The sequence below is a fragment of the Muntiacus reevesi genome, chromosome X, assembly GCF_963930625.1.
Source record: "Muntiacus reevesi chromosome X, mMunRee1.1, whole genome shotgun sequence".
NCBI classification, from domain to species: Eukaryota; Metazoa; Chordata; class Mammalia; order Artiodactyla; family Cervidae; genus Muntiacus; species Muntiacus reevesi.
In genome coordinates this window covers 140,447,211-140,474,237 of record NC_089271.1, presented here as the reverse complement: position 1 = coordinate 140,474,237, position 27,027 = coordinate 140,447,211, and the positions used below count along the sequence as shown (strand labels likewise).

General features: G+C 41.8%; 1 protein-coding gene across 2 annotated transcripts in view; it reads right to left on the bottom strand.

The window, feature by feature from the left end:
- Positions 1-15,369: 15,369 nt before the first annotated feature.
- Positions 15,370-27,027, bottom strand: part of AMMECR1 (AMMECR nuclear protein 1) — a 115,280-nt gene continuing 103,622 nt past the window's right edge. Inside the window, exons 4-6 of one of the 2 annotated variants that reach the window (XM_065915517.1) lie at positions 23,793-23,883; positions 22,315-22,411; positions 15,370-19,741 (exon numbers count right to left, since the gene is read on the bottom strand). In XM_065915517.1, coding sequence (XP_065771589.1) covers positions 19,627-19,741; positions 22,315-22,411; positions 23,793-23,883 — 303 coding nt within the window. In that variant the 3' untranslated portion in view covers positions 15,370-19,626. The remainder of the gene's footprint in view (positions 19,742-22,314; positions 22,412-23,792; positions 23,884-27,027) is intronic. The other variant, XM_065915518.1, reaches the window with a different exon arrangement.

The following is a 27,027-nucleotide window of genomic DNA, read 5'->3' as shown; positions in this document are numbered from 1 at the left end:
TCCACTCCTTCTGTTTGGTTCTGCACACCAAAGATGATCTGGTCCATCTTCTTTCTGGAGGCCCAGTGATGCGTTCCTCTGTCAGCGTGTGAGGAGGCTATAGACTCAGTTTCCCCCATTCAACCTTCTCTCTCTCTCTCTGTCTCTCTCTCGGGACTGACTTCTCAGCATTCACAAAAGCTGCGGGAAGGGTGGCCGTGAGGTGGGGGTGGGGAGTTCAGGGCCCTTTCCCATCTGGTACCTCAAGCCCAGCTCTCAGACCATCCCTTTGACTGCAGCCTCCCTCAGGGCTTTGCAGTTTGTGGTCGTTGATATTTCAGTGCACTGTTTTGTGGGGCAGACAACAGCTGCAACAAAGAGCAGGTTGTCAGCATGGCACTGGTGTTGGGGGGGGCTAGTGGAAGACTATTCATCCCCCCCAACACATACACACCTTGGCCAAAAAAGACTTCCTTGGATTTGTAGATGTTGGTCATCTGAAGGGGAGATGGGGAGGCTGGCGAGGGGAGAAGAAGGGCCGGTATGGCCACTGTAAGACAAGATGCCGGTGCTGGTTTTGGTAAATGGGGAGCAGGCCTCAGGGAGGGTATCGGGAGCAAAGCCCCGGACTATGGGGAGGGGCGTCCTCACTGCACAGGCTGCCCTTCCCTCTGAGGGTGGGGAGGGTCCGTAAGTGGGAATGAGCCTTCCTCTTCTGTACATACAGTGAGTCCCTTGTGCTCAGGAAAACCGAGTTGCTTATTGTTGCTCTCGTAACATTTTCTACACTGGTTAGCTACTCGTGGCACGAAACACACAAAACAAAAATGTCATTTCAAGCCAAACTATTGTTTTGGAAACCTGCTTTTTTTTGGTGTCAGTTTTGTATTACATTTGGAAGAACTCTTCATTTCTATTGGTGTTATTGTGGTAGAGAGAATAAGATAGTTCAACTTGTAATTCTTTCTGCCAGGAAATTGGCACTGCCTCTGTTGCCGCCCCCACCCCCACCACAGTCCTTCCTCATTCTCAAGGGGAGATTGCCATGTCCTGGGCAGACCCCCTCCCTGGCACTCGTCCCCACAGTGACTCCCTTGGAGAACCAGTTTTTGTGAGTCCCCTAACCAGCTGCAAGATGAGTAGATGAGTACTTTTCGCCAAGCTGCTTCTTGGGTGCTCTGTGCCCCCGCCAGTTCGCTCACCTCTTGGGACATTTTGTAATGTTTTCTCTGTTTTGTAAAACCCTTTTGATTGTACCAAAATGGTTTCTGCAGTCACCTTTGGAAATAAATGGTCATTAATTTGTGTACTTCGCACTCTGAATGTTAGATTGAGGTGTTTCTGTTGTTGAAGATCCCTGAATGAAAAGGAACCCTCACCATGGCACTTACTGTTAAATGTTTCCTTCATTTACTGTTATTAAAAGATTTGTGAGAACCTACGAGTCTTGGCCTTGCTTCCCAGAAGCCTCTCAGAAGGAAGGGCTCCTGCTTTGAAAAGTAGACAGAAGGGGCCACTGACCATCCAGGCTGTGGAGGACCACCACGGGGCAGCGGGCTTGCTCAGCACAGCTCTGCCCCCGGAGTCGCATGGTTCAAGTCGTGTGGCCTTGAAGCCCCTCCCCCCACTGCCTGCTGCCACCAGAGACCCAGCAGGCCTTATGCTCTTCACAGGGCTTGTTGGCTGGGGACATCTGCTGGCTTTGAGGGACCCTGGTCTCAAGGGACCCCACGTGGGCTAGAGGACTGAACTACAGGAGGCAGCTCTAAAACCAGATGCAATCAGGCTCCCTCATCCCAAGTTTCTTGGGGGCCAGCTCTGTCCAGCACAGGGCCAAGGCTGACACAGGTCAGACCATGCCACGTGAAGTAATCCTGCCCCTGGGAAACAGTTGGACCTGGCCTTCTAGGGCTCCCAACTGAGAACCCCGTGGTGACTATGATTAGCCATGCCCACCTTCACACCAGAGAGACGCTGTACTCAGACTTTTGCTGGTGTGGCTGCTTCTACAGGGGACACAGCTAGCCACAGGGGCCTCCAGTGCAAGTGGGCTTCCTTCATCGGCCAGGAGTTAGAAGCCTTGGCCTTCAGAGTGGATGGGCCCTACCATCCTGTACCAAACCACAAGCTTGGGAAAGTCATTCATTCACTTGCGACCCCAGGTTCTCTGTCAGTAAAACTGTAGCTGCACCCATGTGACACGGTCCCTGTGGTATAGGCAGACACTGAGAAAACTGGGACTCAGAGCTAACCAATGGAGGAACTGGCCTAGGAGCCGGTTTTGTGAGGCTCCAGAGCTTAGGTGCTCGGCACCCTGACCCCTGGGTCCTGCTGTCCATCTGGGGTGCTGGGATGACTGGGCAGACCCTCAGCAGGGGGCCCCGGGTTTGAGAGGAACGGGAGGAGAACCGGCAGTGCTGCAGAAGATGGACCACGCGAGTGCTGAGGCAGGGGAGTCAGGCCCATCTTTTCTTCTGCTGCCAGCAGACCTACCTGACCCTGGCGAGCCGCAGAGCAGAGCTGAAAGGCCTACAAGTAAACAAGATGGTGCTGCACAGGGCCAGGCCAGGGGTGGCCCAGGGGCAGAGGCTGCCAGAAGGAGGTGAGAGAAGGTGGTCCTGTGGCCCTTCTATGTATCTTCCATTTCAGAAGGATGACATAGGCCATGGCAACCTCTCCCCAGGGCTCATGCATCTGCTGAAGGTCTCTGCTCCAGTCTGTACACTCTACTGCAGGCAACAGTTTCCAGTGGAGATCTGACTGCATCACTTCCCTGGGGCCTTGTAAACACCTAGGCTTCATCTCCTCACCTCCATGTTCCATGAAGACCCATCTATAGCAGACCCGTTGTTCCAGCCATATTGAACTCCCCTTGGTCACTCCCTGTGGTTTCCTACTTCTTTGCCTTGTTCTTCACACTGTTTTCTCAGCTACCCCCATCTCCCTGCTTGTCCAGAGGTCTCACTCAGCTCCAGTGTAGGCTCCTGCATGCAGTCTTCCGTGAGCTCCAGTATACATGAGGTACCCTTCCACTCAGCTCTTGCAGCCCCTGGTGCTCACTCCAGGATACCCTTTGCCTACCCATTTTGGAATTCATCAGGGTGCTCTGTCCCTCTGTAGACGTTGAGCTCCTTGAGGGCAAGGACCTGGTCCTTGGAACGTGTTCTGTGAACCACACATGCTCTTATCCCTGAGTTTTACAAAATAGTGGGAGGCACCATGGTTACCTGAGTGAGAAACCTTGGCCACATAAGCTATGGCCCCCATCTCTTGAGTTCTCCTGCATGGGGCCATGTGCCTTTGACCTGGGTACCTCAAGCTCCAGCTGGAGGGCCCCCATCTTGCTCCTCTTTAGGAGTTACAGGTAGCCAGGAGTCGGGTGAGGAGGCAGTGTTGTGAGGATAGAGAACAGAGACAGTATCTGTTTCGCCTGACCCTTCTCTAGATCTCTGGTTGGGGGGTGGGCGAGGCAGCAACTGCTTTTCCACATACCTCACAGCTGTTCATCCCCTCCAGGGTCCCCCTTCCACTCCCTGGGGCACAAAGGCAGAGTTGGTGTTTACACGGTAAAAGCCCCACCAGCCCATGGAATGTGTCACCTCTGAGGCATAGGGAGCAGCTTGAACGATTACAATCTGATCCCCCAGTGAGGTTTCCCTTTGTCCTGGTTTGCCAAGGCCAGCGGAGGGACAGAGACCCACAGAAGTCAGGCTGGCAAATGACCCATCCCCAGCTGTACCTCTGCTCTAGCCGCCAGTTCGCCCTGCTCTCTGCCACCTTTCCCTCCCCCTTCCCTCGACATCCAGGGACCTGCAAGAGGTGATGCCCGCTTTACTGTCCCTTCAGCTGCTCCTTCCCTAGTTACCAGGAGTCCCCAGTCTCCTTGTTTTTAGGAAGACCCAAGACTCTCCAGTATTCCACCCCCTAGAGGCCTTCCTGTGTGGTCCAGGACACCCTCAGATTTCCAGAATGTCGGAGCTGACAGGATGCTGCTGATACAGGGGCTTGTAAATTTTCCTTCATAGTAGAATCACCTAGGGAGCTTTACAAAGAATCTCAATGCCCAGGCCTCAGCCCAGCTCATAATTCAAAGCAAACTTTTTGTTTGGTCTTGTTCTGACTTTAAGCTTCTGGGTTGTGAGTCAGCTCGCTGACCCATCTATACCAGTGCCATTTTTTAATGAAAATTTTAAGACATGCCAAAAGGTTATGAAGAAGAATGTCTAAATCCAGCTTTGAAAAAAGAATATTACCAAGAGAGTTGAAGCCCCTTTACCCCAGAGGTTCGGAGATTGTTCCTTAGAGTTTCAGGAACTCTGGGGAGCTGTCTGAGGGGCCATCTCAGGATGATGGCTGGGTGGGGGCAGAGTGGGTTAGGTTCCGGCCTTTCCCCTTGTTTCACCCAAAACAGCTCCACGTTTATTCTGCTTTGTACACTGAGGTTCTGTAAGTAGTTTCATTGGGGAAAGGGTTTAAAAGTCACTTCATTACACCCTCACTAGTCTGTCTTCTACCCTCTCTGAGGTAGTGGTCATTCTGTAGTCGTTGGAAGAGTCTTGTGGTGGAGCTCAGCAGATGAGGGCTGTGGTCCTGGCTCTCCATCCGCTCGTAGGTCCCAGGTCCCCTTGGCAAAGTCAGACCTCTCCGAACTCCAGGTGAGACATCAAGTGAGATAAATGAGTGTGAGAGGACTTTATAAACTACAATGTCCTGTCCAGTGTAAGGGGGTTCTGTTTCCAGGCAGTGGTTACTAGGCTTGTTCACAGAGTGCAGGAGTTGCTTGGTCTTTTGACTATACTCACCCACTGTGCTTTCTTGTGCCCTGTGTGGTTGGGGTCTCTGGGGTGTGTAAGAGGCTGATAACCTCAGTTTTAAGGCATTTTTTTTTCTGTATTTCATTGACGCTTTAGGCACTTTCTAAAAATATAATTTTAATATCTCCAGATTTGGGATGCAGTCAGTGGCATGACAGTTTAATTGGCATCTTTTTTAATAGTACATAAAATAGCAGCCATCTTTGAACCTGAAGTATCTTAGAGTCACTGAAATGCCATCATTGTTAACTTTTGATTCTTCTTCCTCTTCTCCATGAGAGTCACTCTCCTGGTAGAGAAAAGCCATTTGGAAAAACTTCTAAACTTTAGCATATAGTCTCCTCCTGACACTCCATCCTCTCTTTCTTCCCTGCCAGCATTCAGCTAGGCCAGGCAAACTTTCAGCTTCCTGATCTGAGGGAGCCCCCTTTGTTGAGCTCTCTCTTGGGGCAGAGTTTCATGGGGCGACAGAAAGGAGATGGAGTGCACCTACATAGGGAGGCCCACTGTGCCAGCTGACAGGGAGGGAGCCAGACAAGTCAGGCCAGCCACCCCCAACAGCTCTGGTTTCTTTATTTCCCAACCAGAGCCTGGCCAGGCGGCTCAGCGTGCTTCCCTGGGGATCTCTGGGGCTGCTCATTGCCAGAGATGAGCAGGGGGTGGGGGTGTGTGTGCAGGGGAAAGGAGTGCAGCCTGTCCTGAACTCCCTGGGTTGACATAAGCAGTTGTCTGGCCCATAAAGAGGAAGACAATGACTTCCTCATCTCCTCCAGCAAGGTGGAAGAAGGGTTAGGTGGTGGGCCTTTCAAGGAAAAGCAGCACCTTGGCAGCACCTAGGGTAGCCTAAGCCATGGACATTCACTGCAATTGGAAATTGCCTCCAACCTTCCCTCAGTCCTGGCAGCCACTCTAATTAAACTTGGCCCTTGTAGTCTTGAGGCCAGGCTCTTCCAGAAAGGGAAGGAGTGTCTGCAGTGAGATCCAGGGATAATTGGGCACAGGAAGCAGTTTTTGGACATTTCCCCCACCCCGCTGAGAGAGCTTAGCAAGACATGATCAGCCTGGATTACAGCTGCCCTCATGTAACTGGGTTAAAGTGGTGGCCTACTTAGGCCCCTCCTGCAGTGGCCTCCTTCAAAGCTGATGAGGCCGATTAGGGGGTTATTTCTGAGCCCTAGTTGTGTACCCAGAAGCCTGGGGGTAGTCCTCCTTTGACAAGAAAGACAATAACTAAGGCTGGACAGCCAAAGGCAGAATCTGCCCTGCCCATAGGAGAGCAGTGCTGTCAGACCTCATGTGTTCTTGGAAAAGAAGGAATCCAATGACGTCAAGTCTAAGTCCTTGGATTTTGAACTTCAAAAACCAAGCCAACCAATTTTCAGGGAAAGAACTTATCCTGTGTTTTTGCCATCTTTAGACCTAGAGAGAGATGGTGGAGCGTCAAAATGAAGTCTGCAGTCATAGTTGCTAGCCTCTACTTAGTAGGTTCTGTGCATTTGAGGGAGATTGCTGTTTAGCCCAAGCCTCAGTTTGCTCATCTGTAAAATGGCAATAATAGTAATAACTATTTCCTAGAGTAGGTGTGAAGATTGAATAGATAAGACACTTGACACAGTGCCTGGCACATTGTAAGCACTACTTCCATAAATGTTAGATGCCATTATTGCTACCATTACCACCATGATTGCCACCACCATTCTCACCATCATCTTCATCTTCATCAAGACAGCAGGGTAAATGATAAAAGGCTGTCTCTCAACCCTGACAAACTCAGTTTGAATCCTGGCTCTGCCACTTTGTAGCTAGGTGGCCTTGGATAACTGGTAACTTCTTTGATCTAGATTCTGTAAAGTGGGCAATTCATAAGGCTGTTCGAAAAATGTATAATATGGTCCTTTTTATACAGTAAGCACTTCATAAATATTAGCTATTGTAGTTATTAAAAAGGGGCTGATCAAGGTCAGTGGTTACCAAGAGTTGGGGGGAGGCATGAATATGTGAAGCACCAGATTTCTAGGACAGTGAATCTACTGTCTATGATACTATAATGGTAGATATATTTGTCAAAACCCACAGAATATATAGCATCAAGAATGAATTCTAATGTAAACTCTGGACTTTGGTATCAATATAGGTTCATCAATCAACAAATGCACCACTGTGGTGTGGGATATTGATAGTAGGAGAGGCTATGTGTGTATGAGGTGGAGGAGGTAGGGCAGGCAATATATGGGGAGTTCAGTGTACTTTTTGCTCTGCTTTGCTGTGAACCTAAAACTGCTCTGAAATTATAGTCTATTTAAAAGGAAAAGAAAGTTGATCAAACTAGATTGCTATATAAATTTAGAATGTTAACTCTATCCCCATGGTAACCACTAAGAAAATAAAAGATACAGAAAAGGAAATGAAGAGGGAATCAACATGGTACACTAGAAAAAAGTCCATCAAACACAAATGAAAACTGTATTGGAGGAATTGAGGAAAAAGAGATGTGACATGTAGAAAACAAATAGCACAGTGGCAGGGAAAAAAAGTTCTTCATTATCAGTAATCACTTTAAATGTAAATGGGTTAAACTCACCAATTAAGACAGATAATGGCAAAATGAATTTTTTTCCTTTTTTTTTGGCAAATGAATCTTAAAAAGACATGATCTAACTATATGCTGTCCAGGGGGTTCTGGCAATGAGTTGATGAGCCAACTCATTGGAAATGACTGATGCTGGGAAAGATTGAGGGCAATAGGAGAACAGAGCTGCTGAGGACGAGATGGTTAGAAAGCATCACCCACTCAATGGACATGAATTTGAGCAAACTCTGGGAGATAGTGGAAGACAGAGGAGCCTGGCATGCTGCAGTCCATGGGGTCACAAAGAGTCAGACATGACTTAATGACTGAATGACATCCACTATATGCTGATTACAGGAGACTCAATTTAGATCCAGAGAGATTTAAAGTGAAAGGATGGAAAAAGATATTTAATGCAAATAATAACCAAAATAAAGTGAAGGTGGCTACAAAATACCAGGTAAAAAATTTTAAGTGAAAAATTTTTACAAGAGACAATGTTATCCTTTTATTGATAAACGGATCAATTCATCAAGAAGATATAACCAGTATATTCATACACACCAAACAAGAGATGTAACAAGTATATTCATATACACCAAACAAGAGAGCTCCATAAGATATGAAGGAAAATTGACAGAACTGTCCATTTGAGAGAAACAGTTCTACAATAATAGGTGGAGACTACTGTATTCCACTTTAAATAATGGGTAAAATTTAGACAATGCATATGTAAAGAATAGAAGACTTAAACAGCACTATAAACCAATTAGACCTAAGAGACATATACAGAATACTCTACCCAGCAAGAGCAGAACATGCATTCTTCTCAAGTGTACATGGAACATTCTCCAGGATAGATCATATATTAGGCCATAAAGCAATTATCAATAAATTTTAAAAGATTGGGATTATAGAAAGTATCTTATCTGACCAAATAGAATGAATTTAGAAATCCAAAGTAGAAGGAAAACTGATAATATTGCAAATATGTGGAAATCAAACAACACACTAAAATAACCAATGGGCTAAAGAAGAAATCACTAAGGAAATTAGAAAATGCTTTGGGATGAATGAAAATGGAAGTACAATGTACCCAATTTTTAAAATTTCTGCATATATTTCTTGCAATATGCTTTTTAATTTTTATTATTAATTTTATTGGAATATGGTTGATTTACAATGTCATATTTCAGCAGTACAGCAAAATGAGCTATTTATGCTTAAACATATATCCTTTCTTTTTTTAGATTCTGTTCCATATGGGAACAGAATCATTACAGCAGTATTGAGGTCATTACGGAGTATTGAGTAGTGTTCCCTATGCTATACAATATCTATTTTATATATTGTAGTGTGTATATGTCAATCCCAACTTCCCCAGAGCACCACAACTTCTGGTATACAGTGGAAGCAGTTTCCAAACACCTGTATTAAAAAGGAATCTCTGAAATCAACATCCTAACTTTACACCTTGAGGAACTAGAAAAAGAGCAAACTACACCTAAAGCCAACAGAAGGAAATAAATAATAAAGGTTAGTTAGAGCAGAGTTAATTGAAATAAAGAATAGGAAAAAACAGAATCAATGAAACCAATAGTTCCTTTAAAAAATCAATGAAATTGACAAATCTTTAGCTAGACTCATTAAGAAAAAAGACAACTAAAATTCAAAGTAAAAGCAGAGATGTTACTACCAACCTTACAAAAATTAAAAGGATTATAAGAAAATATTATAAGCAGTTGTATGCCAATAAATTAGTCTCGATGAAATGGAAAAGTTGCTAGAAACATGGAAATTACCAAAACTGACTCAAGGAGAAATATAACAATCTCTATATATTAATAATAATATAATCTCTACAAGTAAAGAGATTGAATCAGTAATCAAAAACCTCCCCACCATACCCAGACTTCATTGGTGAATTCTACCAAACATTTAAAATTTAAATGTTAATCCTATTCAAACTCTTTCAAAAAAATAGAAGAGGAAGGAATACTTCCTAACACATTCTATAAGGCCATCATTACCCTAATACCAAAGCAAGACAAAGATACCACAAGAAAATCACAAACCAGTATCCTTATAATATAGATACAAAAATCCTCCACAAAATACAAGCAAACCAAATCCAACAATGCTTTGAGAGGATCATACACCATGACAAAGTGGAATTTACCCCAGGAATGTGAGAGTTCAACATAAGAAAATCAACTATGGCAGTACACTATGTAGGAAAATTAACTCAACATAGATCAACAACCTAAATATAAGAGCTAAAACTATTAGAAGAAAACAGGGCTAAATTTTTATGACCTAGGATTTGGCAATGGATTCTTAAGATTTGTCACCAAAAACAAGAGCAACAAAATTAAAAATAGATAAATTAGGCTTAATAAGAATTTAAAAATTTTGTCCATCAAAGGGCATTAAGAATGTGAAAAAAAACCTACAGAATGGGAGAAAATATTTTCAAATCATATATCTGTAAGTGTTTAATATCCTGAATATATAACAAACTCTTAAAACTTACCAGAAACAACTAAACTAACAACTAAACAACACAACTAAAAATTGGGCAAAGGACTCAAATAGACATTTCTCCAGTGAAGATTACAAATGACCAATAAGCACATGAAGAGGTGTTCAACATCACTGGTCATTAAGGAAATGTAGGTCAAAACCACAAATGGGATACTACTTCATACACACTAGAATGGCTATGGTAAAGATAATAACAGGTATTGGTGAGGATGTGGAGAAATTGGAACCTTCATACTGGTGGGAATGTAAAATGGTACAGTCACTGTGGAAAATAGTTTGTTTCTCAAAAAGTTAAACAAATTACCACATGATCCGGCAATTCTATCCTTAAGTATCTACCCAAGAGAAATAAAAACCTGTGTCCACACAGAAAACTTAAGACACACATTTGTAGCAACATTATTTGTAAGTGCCAAATGACTGAAACAGCCCAAATGTCCATCAGTGGACATTGAATAAACAAATTGTGGTCTATACATACAATGAAATAGTACTCAGCCATCAAAAGGAATGAAGTACTGAAAACATGCAGCAACTTGAATGAACTTTGAAAATATTATGCCAAGTAAAAGAAGCCAGTGACAAAAGGTCACATGTTGAATGACTCCATTTATATAAATGATATGTCCGGAATAAGCAAATTCAGAGAGACAGAAGATTAGTGGTTACTTAGGTGATGGCCAAGGGAGAAAGGGGAATGACCTCTTAATAGAGATGGAGTGTTTTATGGAGTGATGAAAAAATTGTAAAACCAGAGAGAGCTGGTGGTTGTACAACACTGCAAAGACACTAAAACCACTGAACTGTACACTTTCAAGTGGCTCATTGTGTTTTGTGGATTTTACTTTAATTTTAAAAAAGTCAACAAAAGGAGGTGAAAAGAACGAAATTTCTTTTAAACTCTCAAGTGCCCTGTGCACCCTGCTCGCGGGACTCACTGGATAACTTTCCCAAGAGCAAATGTATTGCCTGCACTTTACCAGCCTAGGGCTGACCTTTATGAATTTCTATTTGATCTTCTTCAAGGCCACAGATTCTACTGGAGTGGTACAAAGCAAAATGGGGAAGGAGGGGCCCAATGAGGACCATGTACCCTGCAGGAGCAATCCCAGCCTTTTTGAATGACTGGATTAACCAGGTGTTCCTCTTTTCGACCCCATCATTCATGAGCGCCATAGACCACATAGGCTAGGCAAGGTAAACAAGAATCATGTCACTGACCACAATTCTGGGAAAGGGGCCACTGCTGAGACCTATGCCAGCAGGGTGGCAATGTCTCCATGCAGAGTTCCTGGAATTCATTTGACTGTTTGGAGTAGAGAAAGTTTAGGGAAGTGTTTGTGTTACACTAGTACTGTCCTTTCAACAAGATGGGGATTTCCTCCTCTTTCCAATCTAAGACCCCCTTTCTGGCTCTGCCAGGCTATGTGGGAGTGGGGATCCTGATTGGCCCAGCCAGCTGTCTGGCCACCCCTGTCTCCTATGCTGATATGCACAAATCCATTTACACATATTAACACATATGCTAACCTTGGATCATTCCAGAATATTGAGATGAAAATGCTAGTTGGATGACAAGTGACAAGAGCAACTCCTAGTTTCAAATCTGCCTGGTGTTCAGGCAATGGCTGTGACTCTCCGCAGCTTCCTGTCAGTTAAGATGTGATTTAAACATTCTATTGTGTACCAGTTGTGTTTCCTGTTTTACAATATCCAAATTTAAGACTGCCTTCCTGCCCTTTCTGTGTAGCGGGTGATTCAGAAAGTGACTCTGATTTCCCTCTCTGGGTGGGTTTCCCTCACTATCTTATCTCTCCTCCTGCCCCATGAATGGATTTTTCCATTAGTTGACATGCTGGGAACTTTCTTCTGGCCTCAAGGCAGCCTCATAGAGCAAACAGCCTAGTTCTCTCTCTCCTGGTCATGGGAAGGTTCTGATGCCTTCCAGAGGACAGCTTTGCAGTAAAAAACAAAAACAAAAAACAAAACTTTGAGACACCAAATGCCATTCTGCATGTACATAGACCTGTTTCTTATACGGTCATGTAATTTCTCGCCCAACTACCTTGGCATTCCTGCTAGGGAGCAAGACAGCCTCACTGTGAGAACAAAGCATGTCCTCCACTCAAGGAACCATGACAGTGCCTGGTTTCTGGGTGGTCTCTACTGCTGATACATTGGAGGGCCAAAGAAATGCCATTTCCCAACAAGGTTGCCACAACTCTCCTCTAATGCCACAGTGCATTGGGAGCCATTTAGAGAAACCCTATAAAGCCAGCCCAGTATCACCTGGGCCCCAGTCAACGACTTTTGCCAGCTGGAACACACTTATATGCTGCTCACAACTCTTAGCCCAGAGTGGACTGTTAATTTGTCTTACAAAATGATACTATCTTTATTCTGTAACCAAGCAAGGTACCCTGCCTCTGGGGGGACAGGCACTCAGTAAATATTGATGGATCACGTTGAGCCTGACATTTGGGAGGAAAAGGCCAAAATAGAAAAGGAGATGAAATGACGCTTTGCCAAAGGCTCTCAAAATAACTGGGCATGTTGGGACGGCAGCAGTGGTTTTCAGATTGTCCCACGGGACCTGGCATTCTGTTGGAACTGATTGAAGTTTCCATAAACATTTGATTCAAAAAAAGTGTGTCTTTAAATGTATAATATTGAAACACTAATACAAACTGAAAAAATACCCCACCTAACTAAAACATCCATAATGTGTTACATTCAGAATGGCAATTGAAGACCACCAGTGGGTCAGCAGGAACCATCAAGTTGACACATTATGTTCAAACCTCTGGCAAGATGCCAAACTTCTTGCAGGCCTTCCTTGTCAGGCCTGGTTCAGAAGGCTGTGACTGCACTGGGGTTTTATAATTTAGGCCAATGTGTACTCACTTTCATAAAACTATACACAATACTACCTCTTCTGTTTGCAAATCAAGACCTTGTTGCTGCTGTACAGCCAAAACAATACAGAAATCAATGGAGTGCTGAGACTCTGTCATCTGTCACCCCAATTACAAATTTTTATAGTCACCCAAACAGCCTCGTCATTCTCATTAACTTTCTGAGCATACATTTAACTGGTATACATTTGTACTTTAAAGCAATGAAATACTGTTTTTAATCTCATACTTGTAACTTAATGAGGTGCCAGCTAAGATTCTGGTTAAAAAGCAAAGAGTTTCTTCCAGCATGGAGGGAGACTAAAGGCTGAACAAATTACCAGCCCCTTGTGACTTGGCTGTGTCCTTTTAGAGAGGGAGTAGGCACTCAAGGACAGCAGGGCACTTGTGAGCACAGAGGCCTGTAATGCAGACACCGCCCAGTGCTCCTGTCTTAGTGCATCTTAAAGCTAGCCTCTGTTGCTAACCTCTGTCGAGCTAATGTGATCATCTGTCAGGATGAAAATCTGCAAGCTTAGGTCTGTGTTCATTTATGTAAAGCACATGCCCTCTACCAGCCCTCTGGGTGGGTCCATTGAAACCATTTGAGAGGCATAGTCCATATACTCGGAACATAATAAGGGTCATTTTAAGTCGTAGTGATACTAAGTTATTGGGATGAAGAGGTAAACTGGTTTGGGTCCTAAGGCAGTTTTTTCTGATTCTTGAAAAGATTTCTTCCAACAGGCTTGGGGTTTGAAACAGGGGATTGTGTCATGGGTTAAAGGGATCAAGGAAGTCCTCTGAATGTAGTAGCCAAAGCAGTGTATCCAGGGCGTGACTCAGTTACATCCTTCCATTCAGCTATTCCTCCAGCAGGGGAAAAGCCTGGACAGACAGATGGGAAGCCATCAGAGCTTGGCCAAAACCCACACTTGTCTTAGCTCATGCGGTTAAGAGCTGCAGAAAGTGGGAGAAGCCACGGTCTGAAAACGGTTGTCATTCACTGGGCTCTCTTGAGTGGCAGCTCTGAATCCAGGTGTGATTTTTCCCACAGCAGACTTCCTCCCAGTTCACAGTGATGGGACCCCCTGGATATGATAGTATTTTCCATCAACAGAGAGGAACTGCCGCATTCCACACAGTCACACTTGCCCTCTGAAGCAGTGGAGCAATTTAAAAGGTGCCCAGTGGGGCATGAAGTCTAAAGAGGGGAAGTGCTGAAACTCTGGGAAGAATTTAGGTAGGTGGAGTGTGATTACTGAAGTTGAAATCTGTCCAGACCACTGAGTTAACCACTAATGCTATAAAAAAAAAGAATGCTGTGGGCTCATTAAATTACTTCATTCTACCTGAACCTATTAATATCATCTAAATCATTAAAAAATCCTGTGTACCATTAAACATGAATGATGAAACTGGCTCTGAGCAGATGGCTGCCTTAATGGAGCACTATTCCAAACCACAATAGTCCTCTAGAGCCAAGATGGCTGTTTTTAGCCACTGTGATTGACGTGAGCACATGTCATCAAATTCACACAGGGAGTGGGGCTTTGGGGCAATGAAACAGAAAACTGTCCTGCATGTATTCATTAGCAATTAATCCTGAAATATGCATTATGAAACTGAGACAGCAAATGATTTAGAAAGAGCCAGAGGTATTTCAGCAATGTCCTTGATGGCCTTTATGCAGAGAAAGAGATTAGGCAACAGCTGATAGAGGTAGGACACCAAGAGATCCCTTGCTTGATGTGGGCTCCTATCTGGCCCTTGAATGGCAGTAGCACTAGTTACCTTGCCTGATATGCAGATGTTTTCCCCAAGCTCAAGTGGCAAATAGGGTTCATCTCATATCACTTTGGAACTGGAAAACTGGTAATAAGTTTACATATGTGATGTACCCTGATGATTGTGCTGGATGGCACTGCTACTACGCCCTACCAGCTCCCAAAGGGGAAGACCCAGTAATACACTGATCTGGAAGAAATTGGGAGCGGGCTTAAGAATAGCCATGCTGCCACTGGAATTCAAGTCTGATGCTTGCCTCAGATCCGTGGCCAGGGCAGACTGCCCAATAAAGACTAGACTGTATCAGCAGGCCAGGATTTAGGGCTGGGCACAAGAATGACATAGGTAACTCATATGGTAGGGAACAGCTGTAGGCAGATGAGATTTCCCAAGTGCCAGATTGGAAAGAAATCTGTATCAGTTCCTAAGTATATTATTTCCCAGGTGGAGCAGTGGTAAAGAATCTGCCTGCCAATGCAGGAGACGCAAGAGACACAGATTCAATCCCTCCAGGGCAGATCCCCTGGAGGAGGAAATGGCAACCCGCTCCAGTATACTTGCCTGGAAAATTCTATGGACAGAGGAGCCTGGTGGTTACAGTCCATGGGGTCACAAAGAGTTGGATATGACTGAGCAAGTGACTGAGCCTGCAGACATATTATTTCAGCGGCTTCAACTGTTAGCTTTTAGTTAAGGAGTACCCACGAGGCCCAAATCCTCTGGTGAGGCAGGTTAAAGAAAGAAACCACAAATGGTAATTCAGTTTTAACATTTTATTGGGTAAATGATTTTAAAGGTAATAACAATAGTGTCAAAACTACTACAATATCTTTCCACAGCCATACCTTACAGACCCACATAAACCTTCTCATTTTTCTTTTTCTTCATTTATAATATTTTAAAGCCATACATGTCATATAAAATGCCCATTTCCAACAGTTTCTTCAAACTATTAAGCAATTAAATGTGGAAGGAAGGAGGATCTAGTTATACTTGAAGGGGCTGCAGATAATTGGTGATGTCTTACTGTAATCAAAAAACAGGGTACTAAGAAAGGGAGGACAAGAGAGCTACTCCAGGTAGCTTTGCTCATTACAAGTCTCACCACTGCATCACCAAGAACTCATTATGCTGGTGACTGATTCAAAGTAATTTTGGGGAACATATAAAACACTAAAATAACTTAGAAACTAGATCCAAATATTTCAAAAGTAATCAACTTTCATATACAAAAACAGTCAGAGGTGGTTACAAAAGTTTGTTTTCTCAGTGCGTCTATGTACCAGCGCAGTTACTGGGTCCAGAGCAAAATAAAAGGTTTATTTTCTTCTGAAACAGTAATAAAAAACAAGGAAAACATATCTTTGTATATAAAGGATCAATGCTGGTCTTAAGAATAATGTAATCAGAAACCCTTAAATCGAGAGGCACACAATGGGTTTCCGCTCTTAAAAAATAAAAGGAAAGTCACCAGTTTATTTCAATGGAGGAGGTGCTCACACCCCTCAAATAAACTTAATTCAATTTAACATCACTAGCAAAAATCACTTAGAAACTGTACAAAAATAAAAAAGTTAACACATTTAATCCTGCAAGGTTTTTGTAAGGACTGGAAGGCAGGCTTTTGGAGCAGCATTTGGGCATGGCTGGGGGCTTCTTTGGTTTGATCTAACACACAGAAGAGATGGAACCTATTCCAGGTGACAGTTTCGAATTTCCTGCACATTTGAAGACATGAAAAGAGGCCAGTATACAAACTTCCGGTGTGCTGGGCATTGGGGTTGTATGCAGTGGACTGAAAATCTTATAACTGCTTTAAGAGCGGCGGGGGGGGTGGGGGGGGTGGGGGGGTAAAGAGCAAGCCTTGCACTTCCTCCATCAATCACACCGGCCTCTCATGATAGGGGAGACGGGCAGGGCAGTAGCACATTCTCCTACAGTCAGAAGGCCACTTAATGGGAGAAGGGGGAGGGGCAATTGTTCTTTTAGAATCTGGTACCTGGCTGACCTTGTTTAAGAACAAGAGAACCCTTCCAGAAATGGAAGCCTTTTGCTACATACCAAAGTAAAATACGTACTATTTTCCAAGAGGAAAAAAAATACCCAGTTGCATTTGAAAAACAGAAAACATAAATGGAACTAATTAACATTTAAAAGGGGGGCTATGTAAACTTTGTGCTACTCAAATGAAGTTCAAGTATTACTTCTGAGCTGTTTAGAGATCGTTGAACTTATACAATATTCTGGTGATAAGAGTGCAATTCACATTTGTGTTTCTGAACAAATAAACCACAACTGGCTAGAACACAACCTGTGCAATTAGAATCTTCGTCTGAGTTAAAAACACATGCTACATATTTCAACATGTTCAAAGTTAATTCAAACCACATATTTAACAGCTTTGTAATATATGACAAAGGTGAAAGGGTCTAGCATTTGTTTGAAGCACACCATTACAAGTTTGTATAACACCTTTTACACTACAACATCTTTTAGTCAACAGCTACTTAGACACAAAAAATGCACTGTGCATTAATTTGAATACAAAAGGAGACAAAACTATCCTTTTCCCCCAAGCCACGGTGGGAAATATTGCTGACCTCGTCCTCTGAAGCCTGCAGGATGGTTATTTCTTCAGTATAACATTATTACACTGGTAAGAAAATCTGTATAACATCTGCATATATCAAGAATTTTAAAAAATCTGATATGATTTTAGAGTCCGCATGACCAGTCACGTGACCTGCTCAAGATTGATTAGCACCGTTAAATACATTAACACACACATATGTATGTATTGTATATACACTCACATATGCATGTAGTAGATCTTTTCTTTAAAAAAAACTTCTAACCATGAGCTCACCCAGGATGAGGAGCCTGTTGAACTGATGAGATGATGGATAAGATGGATCAATATTGGTCTATTCTGTCTGTCTTCAGTTTGCTTGTTTTATTTACTTTTTTTTTTGCAGCAGACAATATCATTCAGCTTGTGCTCAGTTTCCCTATAAGGGCAAGAAAAAATTCCATCAGGTAGCCACTTGTTTTTATACTGAAAGACTAATCTGCTCCAAGATGCTCCCAAATAGAAATGAAAGGACTCAAAATCCCTTTCTAAAGGCCAACAGCTAGCTTTCTCTAACTAATCTCTAGGTTCAATGGAACTGGCTACCGAGGTTCCATTTCAGGCTAACAACTGGCTTCTTAGTTAAGGCATCACAACTGAAAATGGTTATTTCAACAATGGATGCTGTGGATGAAGGAATACCAAAGAACTTCTGAGAATTCTCATCAAAAATAAAAGCAGTTTGCTTTGCTGCAAGGGCCAGCAGAAGAAATTCAGCCAATTCACCTCACAAACTAGAAAAGGGGTTTCAAATTCTGAACTAGCAGTCTGTTACTTGTCACAGCAACTACATGTATAAGTTATGCCATCTTGATATTCAGTGACATCACGTGGTTTTAGACTCTGTTCTGCACTGTACTTATATTCATCACTTGAAATCTTTGTTTCCTGTTTGAAAAAAAAATGTTTACATACACACATATATTTATATATGCTTACTACCAAAATATGAAGATAATCTTTCTCCAGAGTCATCTGTCATTTTTCCTGGGGGTATACATACAGACCTCCCATTGACTCGAGGAAGTTCTCTGTGTATACATCATGGGAAAACTAGCGTGCAAATGAGCTGGGCTCTAGCAACTATATCATACCTAAATGCCAACTCCATTTTTGCAGGGGTAAAATAACATCTTCTCAATATAGTAAATGTGTTTCTATCAAAAGTATGTAGTGCAGAAAGAGATTCAAGCGATTTTATAGTATTTCTAAAACTCCAGTATCGTCCCCATGATAAACATGTCTGAAATCATGACATGTATGAACTTTTGTTTCACTAGATTATCATTACCATTTCTTTAAATGGTAGCTAAAATTGTCTCTGGCCAATCATGAGTTATTGAAACCTAAAGCTAACAAATTTAAATTAATATATAATAGAAATGTGTCTCTTTTTGGTTATTTGCTCAAAATAAATTTTTTCAGCTTAAAAAAATACTCAAGAGTAAGCAATTTGTCTAATCTGTTGTTTCACATATATAAACAATAAAATTTTATAAGAATATTTCTCTAAATTGCCTTTTTTCTAACCCCTCTTAATTCCACTTCATTATATTCTTCTCAAAGGCACTAAATTCTGTATCTGCTCTCTTCCTGATATATGCTGCTTTTCAAAATGATTTCTGTAGCATATTTCAAAGGTAGCTTGTACTTTCTTAAAACAGTGTTTCAGTTTGTAAGTTGGTTCTATAAAGTGATGAGGCAGTTTTTCCTATGATAACTAGCACAATAGGCATAAATGATTTCTCACTCTGTGTGACAAGTCCTATCATGGACCTTTGAATATTCTACACTAGAATGAAAGTTCATATATTTTAACCATGGGAAAAACATATACTTAAGCAGTAAAGACCCACATACTAAGCTCTTGTAGCAAAATGAATTTTAGACAAATTCAAAAGTATACAAATACCTGAATCTGATATGAATTATTCCCAAACATGGCTATCAAAAGTTATCTATCTTACTAAGGAAAACATAGGAAAAACCTAAATGAAATCCTTAGAAACTGCACAATTTCTTCCATCCACAGTCAAAAGAAGGAAGAAAGAGAAGAAAGAGAGAAAGAAAGAAGAAAGGAAGGCAAGAAGGACAGAAAGACAAACCTGACTGAAATAGCAAAGCAAAATTCTACATAATATTGTAAGGAAAGAAAACTCCAAAATTAATATATGCTGCAAAAAAAAATCAATGATCTAAAATAATAAAACAGGAGGATCTTCTTAATAAATGCCACTTTCCTACCCGTTACCATGATGATCTTAGTTGACAATGTCAAAGCTTCACCATGGCAACGGAAACTATCATCATAAAATGGTACAGTAAAACAGATAGCTAGACCAAGAAGGGGTAGGGTCTCCTGGGAAGAGGTCTGCAGAGAGGCCCAGTGACTGGTTGTGCGGCTCAGTGTCAGGAATAATGGTTGTATGGTGGGAGGGGATGCCCAATGCCATTTTGGAAATGATGATGCTGGCGATGAGCAAGGTATTCAGCATAGCTCAAGGTCATCTTTTCACTACGGTACCTGAAAGAAAGTTGGAAGAGACAAAGTTAACATCACGAAATAGGTGATGTATGAATGTCAGAGCTAGAAGGGATCCTTAGAGATAATTCTTCTATATCAGGAAACAGAGACCTAGAGAGAAGTGACTTGCCCACTGTCACACAGCTAATACATAGCAAAGGTGAGAACAGAACCCAGGAATCCAGAGTCTGAGTCCACGACTCTGCATTCTACTACTCCTTGTTTAGGGCTTTCTTGGTGGCTCAGATGGTAAAGAATCTGCTTGCAACACAGGAGACCCGGATTCAATCCCTGGGTTGAGAAGATCCCCTGGAGAAGGAAATGGCAACCCACTCCAGTATTCTTGCCTGGGAAATCCCATGGACAGAGGAGCCTGGTGGGCTATAGTCCATGGGGTCACAAAGAGTCAGACACAATTTAGCGATGAACACTTTCACTCCTCATTTAAATTGTTCTAGAAATCGTATTGCCCTCTCAGCTCTGGTTTGCTAACAGGAAAGAACAGAGGAAAGCCAGTCTATTACTGTCATGTATACATTTCATTCACTTGACTACTTTTTCTTCTGGGATCCTCCATCGGTTTCTTTTACCATTCCTTTCCTTCTGTCCACAGGTCTCAGGCCTTGCCATTAAGGGAAAATAGCAGCAACACAAAACGTGTCTTGATTGTGGTATCTCAATCCTCTTTCCCCCATCTTTTTTTTTCTTCTTCTTTTCATTGCCACACTTCTCAGAAGAGTCATGTGTTTTCTACCTCTCCATTAGGATACTTCTCACCACTCCCTTTTGGAAGCTCTCTGTGCCTTACGTTCTATAACTTCATACTCCCCTGGTTCTCCCCTTACCTCTTGGACTGCTCCTTATCTCTCTGATCACTCATCCTACCCTTGTGCCTTGTAAGAGTTTCCTACATTTCTCCCTTTAGTTCCTTTGTCCCTATGCTGTCCCAGTTCAGTGAACCTTTGCCTCACAGCTTCAAGTATGTCATCTTTACAGATGATCCCAAATCACCACCTCTAGCCATAAGCTCTACACATGTACATTTTCAGTGACCTATTGGACATTTCTATACAGATATCCCAAGAAGCACTTCAAATCCAAAAATCAGTGCATAAATGGAACTCTCCTCAATGTGGTCCATGTCTTGGTCAAAGGGACTGCCTTGGACCCTTTTATTTAGACGAAAGCCTTCACTTGCTCTTCTTCCCTACTTCTGAATGATGACTAAGTCCTTTTACTTTTTTCCACAATATTTTCTTTTCCTTCCTTTCATGCCATCCCACAGCCACAGCTCTTGTTAAGGCTCCCACTTCACCTTCTTTAGATTGCTGCTACAGATTCTTAGATAATAGAAGTGTCTCCTAATTTTCCTATTTCCAATTCTAATTTTACATTTCAAATCCATCTGTTCAAAACCCGTCAGTGGTTACTATTGCCTACAGAGTCGAGTTTAAACTTCTTACTCTCTACCTTCTGGGCTATATTTTCCCTGGTGACCACCTTCTCTATGTACACTCATGCTCAGTTGCTTCATTTGTGTCTTGACTCTGAAACCCATGGACTGTACCCCACCAGGCTCCTCTGTCCAGGGGACTATCCCAGTAAGAATACTGGAGTGGGTTGCTATTTCCTCCTCCAGGGGATCTTCCCAACCCAGGGATCGAACCTGCATATAGTACGTCTCCTGCATTGGCAGGTGGATTCTTTACCACTGCACCACTTGGGAAACCCCTCAGAAAGTTCTCTTTAAGTTAACCCCTTTCCTCCCCCACTCTCCCCACCTGTCAAATATTCTACTCATTTTTCAATGAGTAGAATTCTTATACTCGGCCTCCAATCTACTTCCTTTTTGAAATTTTCTGTTATCCACAACCTCCTCTTGGAATTCCTCTTTCCCTACTCTATGATCTCATACCATCCATTATATTTTGCCTTCTATTAATAATTATTTTTGCACATGCCCTTCTATTCTCCTAGATTGTAACTCCTCAGAGCTGAGAATAGTTCATTTTTAGAGTACAGGCATTCAATGTGGTTTTGCAGAATTAAAAGAAATGGAAAACAGCAACCCATTTTCCTAAAATGTTTGATACTTTCTTTTTTTAAGTCAGTACCCCTATGAGTCCTTGCAGAAATTCATTCAGCATCTGTGAGTCTAGCTCAGTTGTGTTTTTTTCAGCAAGCTTTCTGTCACTGCCAAGATTCTAAAGTGAAATTCAAATTTGAGGGCTGCTTATCAGGATCCTGGGGTCCTGCTAAGGCATGTCAAAAGCTGGCCAATAAACTCAGGTAACTTTCTTCCATAATGTAGTCTAAAGGCTCAGAAGGTTTGCTTTAACAAAGCCAGACTAATCACACAGAGCTAAGATGGGAAGGATGGGCTCATACATCATACAGGCTTTACTGTCGAGCTGAGTTCCATTGTATCCACCCTCAGAATGGCCCTGCCATTCATTTCACTCTGTTTCAGAAAAAAAGGAAGCAAGTATAGTTAGAGAAAAGATTACACAAGGTTACAGGCATGCACATCAAAATATATCAGTCAGCCCTGCACTAGGCAGTACTTTCTGTACCTGGTCAGTTTTATGGTTTTCCTGAATTCATTAGTAATCGGAGCTTTGTATCCTCCTTTTCTCAGTAAGGAGTCTATGGTCTGAATGTGGTCCCATCCTGCAGAGTAGACCAGATAAAATACCAGTCAAGCACATGTAATAAGCACCTTTGGTTAAATACAAAACGACTTTGTAGAGGTCAGCTATCACTGTCACCAACTGCTATCAACCCCTTTGGTCCTAAAAACAGGCACACAGAAGGGCTAAGATTTCACCCTGTGCAGAAGCAGGTATACCATGGCACACCTTCAATTTTAACTATCCCTGCTGGCTCGCAATACTGGCTTCTTTATCTCAACCACATTCCAAGACACGGAGCCTAAGAGGCCAGCAGTAACTCTTCAGGGGTGTCGCAGTAACAAACTATAAACACTGTACTCTCCTCTAACGGTGACATCTTTAAAAGGGAGGGAAAAGACTCATTGAGCCAACTCAGTAGGACATAGGATTCCCACACTAACTCATGGTAATCACCATTTCTAATGGTATCTTCTGGAGTCAATCATGTGTATCTGTGTGCAGCATTCAAAGGCATTTTTATGGGTTCTGACACAGGATGCACACTCATACCCCTGGCCCTCAAGCTCATGTTTGCTCTACAGAGTCAACAGAACTACAGAATTAAGAAATTTTCAAAAGTAACCCCAATAAATCTTCAGAGAGCTGCTTTAAAGACTAATAACTTGTTTTTGGGTTTACTATTAAATTTTTCAGTTCTATATCACATTTATATTAAACAGATACAGTAAAACCAAATTACCCATGCTTTTTGATGAGAAGAAAAGCTCCATGAGATAAAGAAGAGATTCATTTCAACTAACATGAAATTATAATTTAGTAGCGGCTAGAAAGACAAGATACTACAGAGTGAAATGTATTTTGTGTTACACTGGTAGTTCCTAAAGCTTTGTGCTATGTATGTAAAGTCAAAAAACATTTGTTGATGAGGAACAAATAAAATACTGTAATAGTTCATTTATTCTCAATGCTCCTAATCTTCACAGGAAACTTAACAGTCTTAATAGTAGCAGAATGAGTAATGGCAACCACCTAAGATTTGATAATGACAATGAAGTGTGTGGCTGACCATCAAACAAAAGGCTTATTATGCCACAAGGCTATAGCACAGTGGAATATGGGAAAGTGGCACATCAAATTTACAGCAAACGATTGCCTAAAAGCCCAATTTTTACAAATCTTTCCTTTTTTGAAAGTTTATTTTTTTATGTTTTTGCTGTCAAACTTTAGTACAGAGATTCAACTTCTGTGTAATTCACCAATTTAGACAGACATTGCAGTGGCAGTGATAGGAGAATCATTTCTTATAATCTGACAGTGATCAATTATCAGATATAACTGCAAGGTCAAATAGCACATTTTAATTTGTATATTTGTTTAAATTCTTCACCAGATGGTATAAAATAAAGTACAACAATGACCTTGCTCCTTTGCAACCTCCGGTAGATAGGTGGCGGTGCGTTTTGATCCTTTTTCATTGATGAATTCTATTCTAATGCCATGTACACCCACCTGAAAGAAATTGGCAGAAATTGGCAGTTTTATTAGTACAGTTTTCTTCATAGAAAAAAAAAAGAAAAAGTTATAATTTAACTTTCAGAGAATGCAGGTTTTTTTTTTTCTTTCCCCTTGCTTTTTGGAAGGGCATATCTCTTCTCTTTCCAAAACACTGACTTTGGAGATTGAAGGCCAGTATCATGGCCATGGAGACTGAAAACGTTGATTTACATGTGCCCAACATGCACCACGGAGAAGGCAATGGCAACCCACTCCAGTAATCTTGCCTGGAAAATCCCATGGATGGAGGAGCCTGGTGGGCTGCCATCTATGGGGTCGCACAGAGTCGGACACGACTGAAGCGACTTAGCAGCAGCAGCAGCAACACGCACCAGGTTATGTATGCCATTCTCTATGGAACTGGGAACACCACTCTGGGGCTGTGTGTAGAATAAGACAATCAATGGCAAGTGTCCTGTCCCCACCCCCAAACTGTAGCTCATGCCAATAAGGAACTAGACCAAGGGAACCGACTTTAGAGAGACAGCAAACAATCATTCTGTTTTCAGGGGCAAACACCATTTCAGACTGAGCTCCAGAACTTGTGTGGTGGCTGACTCCCTTCCCAAATTGTCTAGTCTCTTTGAAACCTTGATTAGATATAGATAAACAAACACAGATAAGACAAAAAAAATCTAACAACCAGATCCTGCATCGTCACCCATTATGTCTAAAAAAATGTATTTTGGATTGAAGTGTGCCTGTAGCAAACCCTGTCTGTCTACAACACTGCTGCCAAATCTAAGAGCAGTAAAATTTCAAATCAAAAGGAATCTGTCCTTTCTGGTCATATGTCACATAGAATAGTGTATAGAGCTAAAGACCATACAAAGTTCTTATATTCTTTATATACATTGATAATGACATTTCAAAGTATAACAAACTCCATTCTGCTCTCCCAAATGTATGGCTGCTATAGATCAAGGGTTCCTAGGTGGAGTTTAAGGTTGTCCAGGAGGGAAGATGTTAAGACCAGGTAAACATTTTTACCAGAGAAAGAGGCTTCTTTGCAGAGCAGCTGGTTACATCCATTCATCTGTATGGATGTAAAGGCCCTTTGCTTCTTCTGCACTAAGCCTGAAATTTCTATTTTTCAGGAATAAGAAGTCCTCTGGACAAGCTATTTTATTTTTTTTCCCCAGGTCTTCACACATCTATCCATTAGAGCCTGTCAGATCTTCTGAGAAGTTTATGTTTTTTATTAAAGCCTATCTCTGTGGCTATTTTTTCTATCTAATATCAGTATTCTTATGAATATCCTTCTGCTGAAAATGCAATCAGGGCAGCTGTTTAAAAACTAACACAATAAGGCCTCCCATCCCCTGTGGGAAATGACCATGGACAGCTGAGAAGACATATGAGTGCTCAGCTATCAGGCATTTCCAGGATAAAGGACATCTACTAATCTCCCCAGTGCCTGACAAAATATTGAGACAATGACAAATTTGCAACAGTTTCTGTATACTGACTTTCTGATCAGTGACTTTGAAATTTTTTCCTTCAACAATATCAGATCCTTCATAATTTGTTTTTAAAAACATACGGTATAAATAATTTATGCTGCTATCATTCACTGAGGTGAATTCTGCATCTTCAAGTCAATTTATCAAAACCTGTCATGTTAAAATTGAAAAGAATTTTGGTGTTTATTAAGGTGTCTCATCAAAACTGTGAGAGAAAGAATGTTTCCCTATCTGTGAGATGAGACTGTTAGATTCAATCAGTACTGTTTAATTGGTCTGGGGTGGGGCTGGGGGCTGCAAAGTTTATCAGAATTTCAAGCGTGTTCGTAGGTACAGTTTGTAAAAAGAATAACTCCCCAGGTGATTTTTATTCTGGGTTAACTAGATAACCTCTAATAATCAGTCTAGCGCTGACAAACTGTGGCTAAGTATTGAAAAACAAAAACGATTCAGGCAAATTGGAGGTGATTTACACATAAATCCTTTCTTCATAGAGTACATTCTGTGCTTTTCAAAAAAAATTACAGAGATTTTGAAACCTAGTAATTTAAAAATGAAAAGAGGTAAGACCAATTGTATGGTACATGAATAATATCTTAATAAAGATATAGGTAGATAGATAGATATGAAGACGGTAAGACCAAACTGGAAGAGCGTATTGACCAAAATAAAAATTATTCATGAATGAAACTGATTTACTTTTGTATTTCAAGGAGGCCCCACCATCAAATTAGATATAAAAAATTATCGAAATTCTCCCATTTTGAATCAGTACCCCATTTACAAGTTTTAACTCTTTTTTGTGTTCCTATGATTCTGAACAATCGAAAGCCCCTGTAAATTGAACTGTAGGTATGGTGATTTTCAAGTGATTCCTTTGTGAGAAATAACTTATTTCATATGTCAAAAATATACTCCACAGAGATATAAAACCAAAGCCAGGGTGACTCATTTTTTTTTTTTTCTGACTAGTAGAATCAGGAGAATGCTAATAATGTTCTGAACAGAATCAAAGTATAATAGCCTTTTTTCACCTGTTGAGCAACAGCATTTTCCTTGCTCCCAGAACCACAGACACCACCAAATAGTCACACTGCACAATCAAAACAGGAGAGTGGAAAATGGCCTACTGTGGGGAATGACCAAATTTGGCTAACCTGGGGAAATCACTGGCCTTGCAAATTAAGTCATCTTCACTGAAATGAGCACCAAAACTAATTCTGCATTGTTGGAGGGAGGCATCTGTCACAGCTGTAACTCCAAAATGTAACCCTCATGTACAATAATTGAATTCTCCCTCCCTTCGACAGACTGGAGAATCCTTTGGGCCAGCAGCATCCCAGGAGACAAAGGCTCTAGTTGCAGCGATCAGCTAGATAAGAGGGCAACTGACTTAGGGGTCTGGGAGTCCTTGAAGCAAACTTGCTCGAAAACACTACCACAGTACCTTCCCATTTCTTAGGATATATAAGGAGTTAGCATATGGGAAAACTACGTCACTCAACACCCTTAACCACCGCTGCCCAAAATTACAGCCAGGTGAGCGAAAACTGGAGACACGCAAAATCTAGCCTTATTGGAATCTTCAGGTCATTTTCAAAACTATTAGAAGGTCTGGGGAGAAAAATGTTTTCAA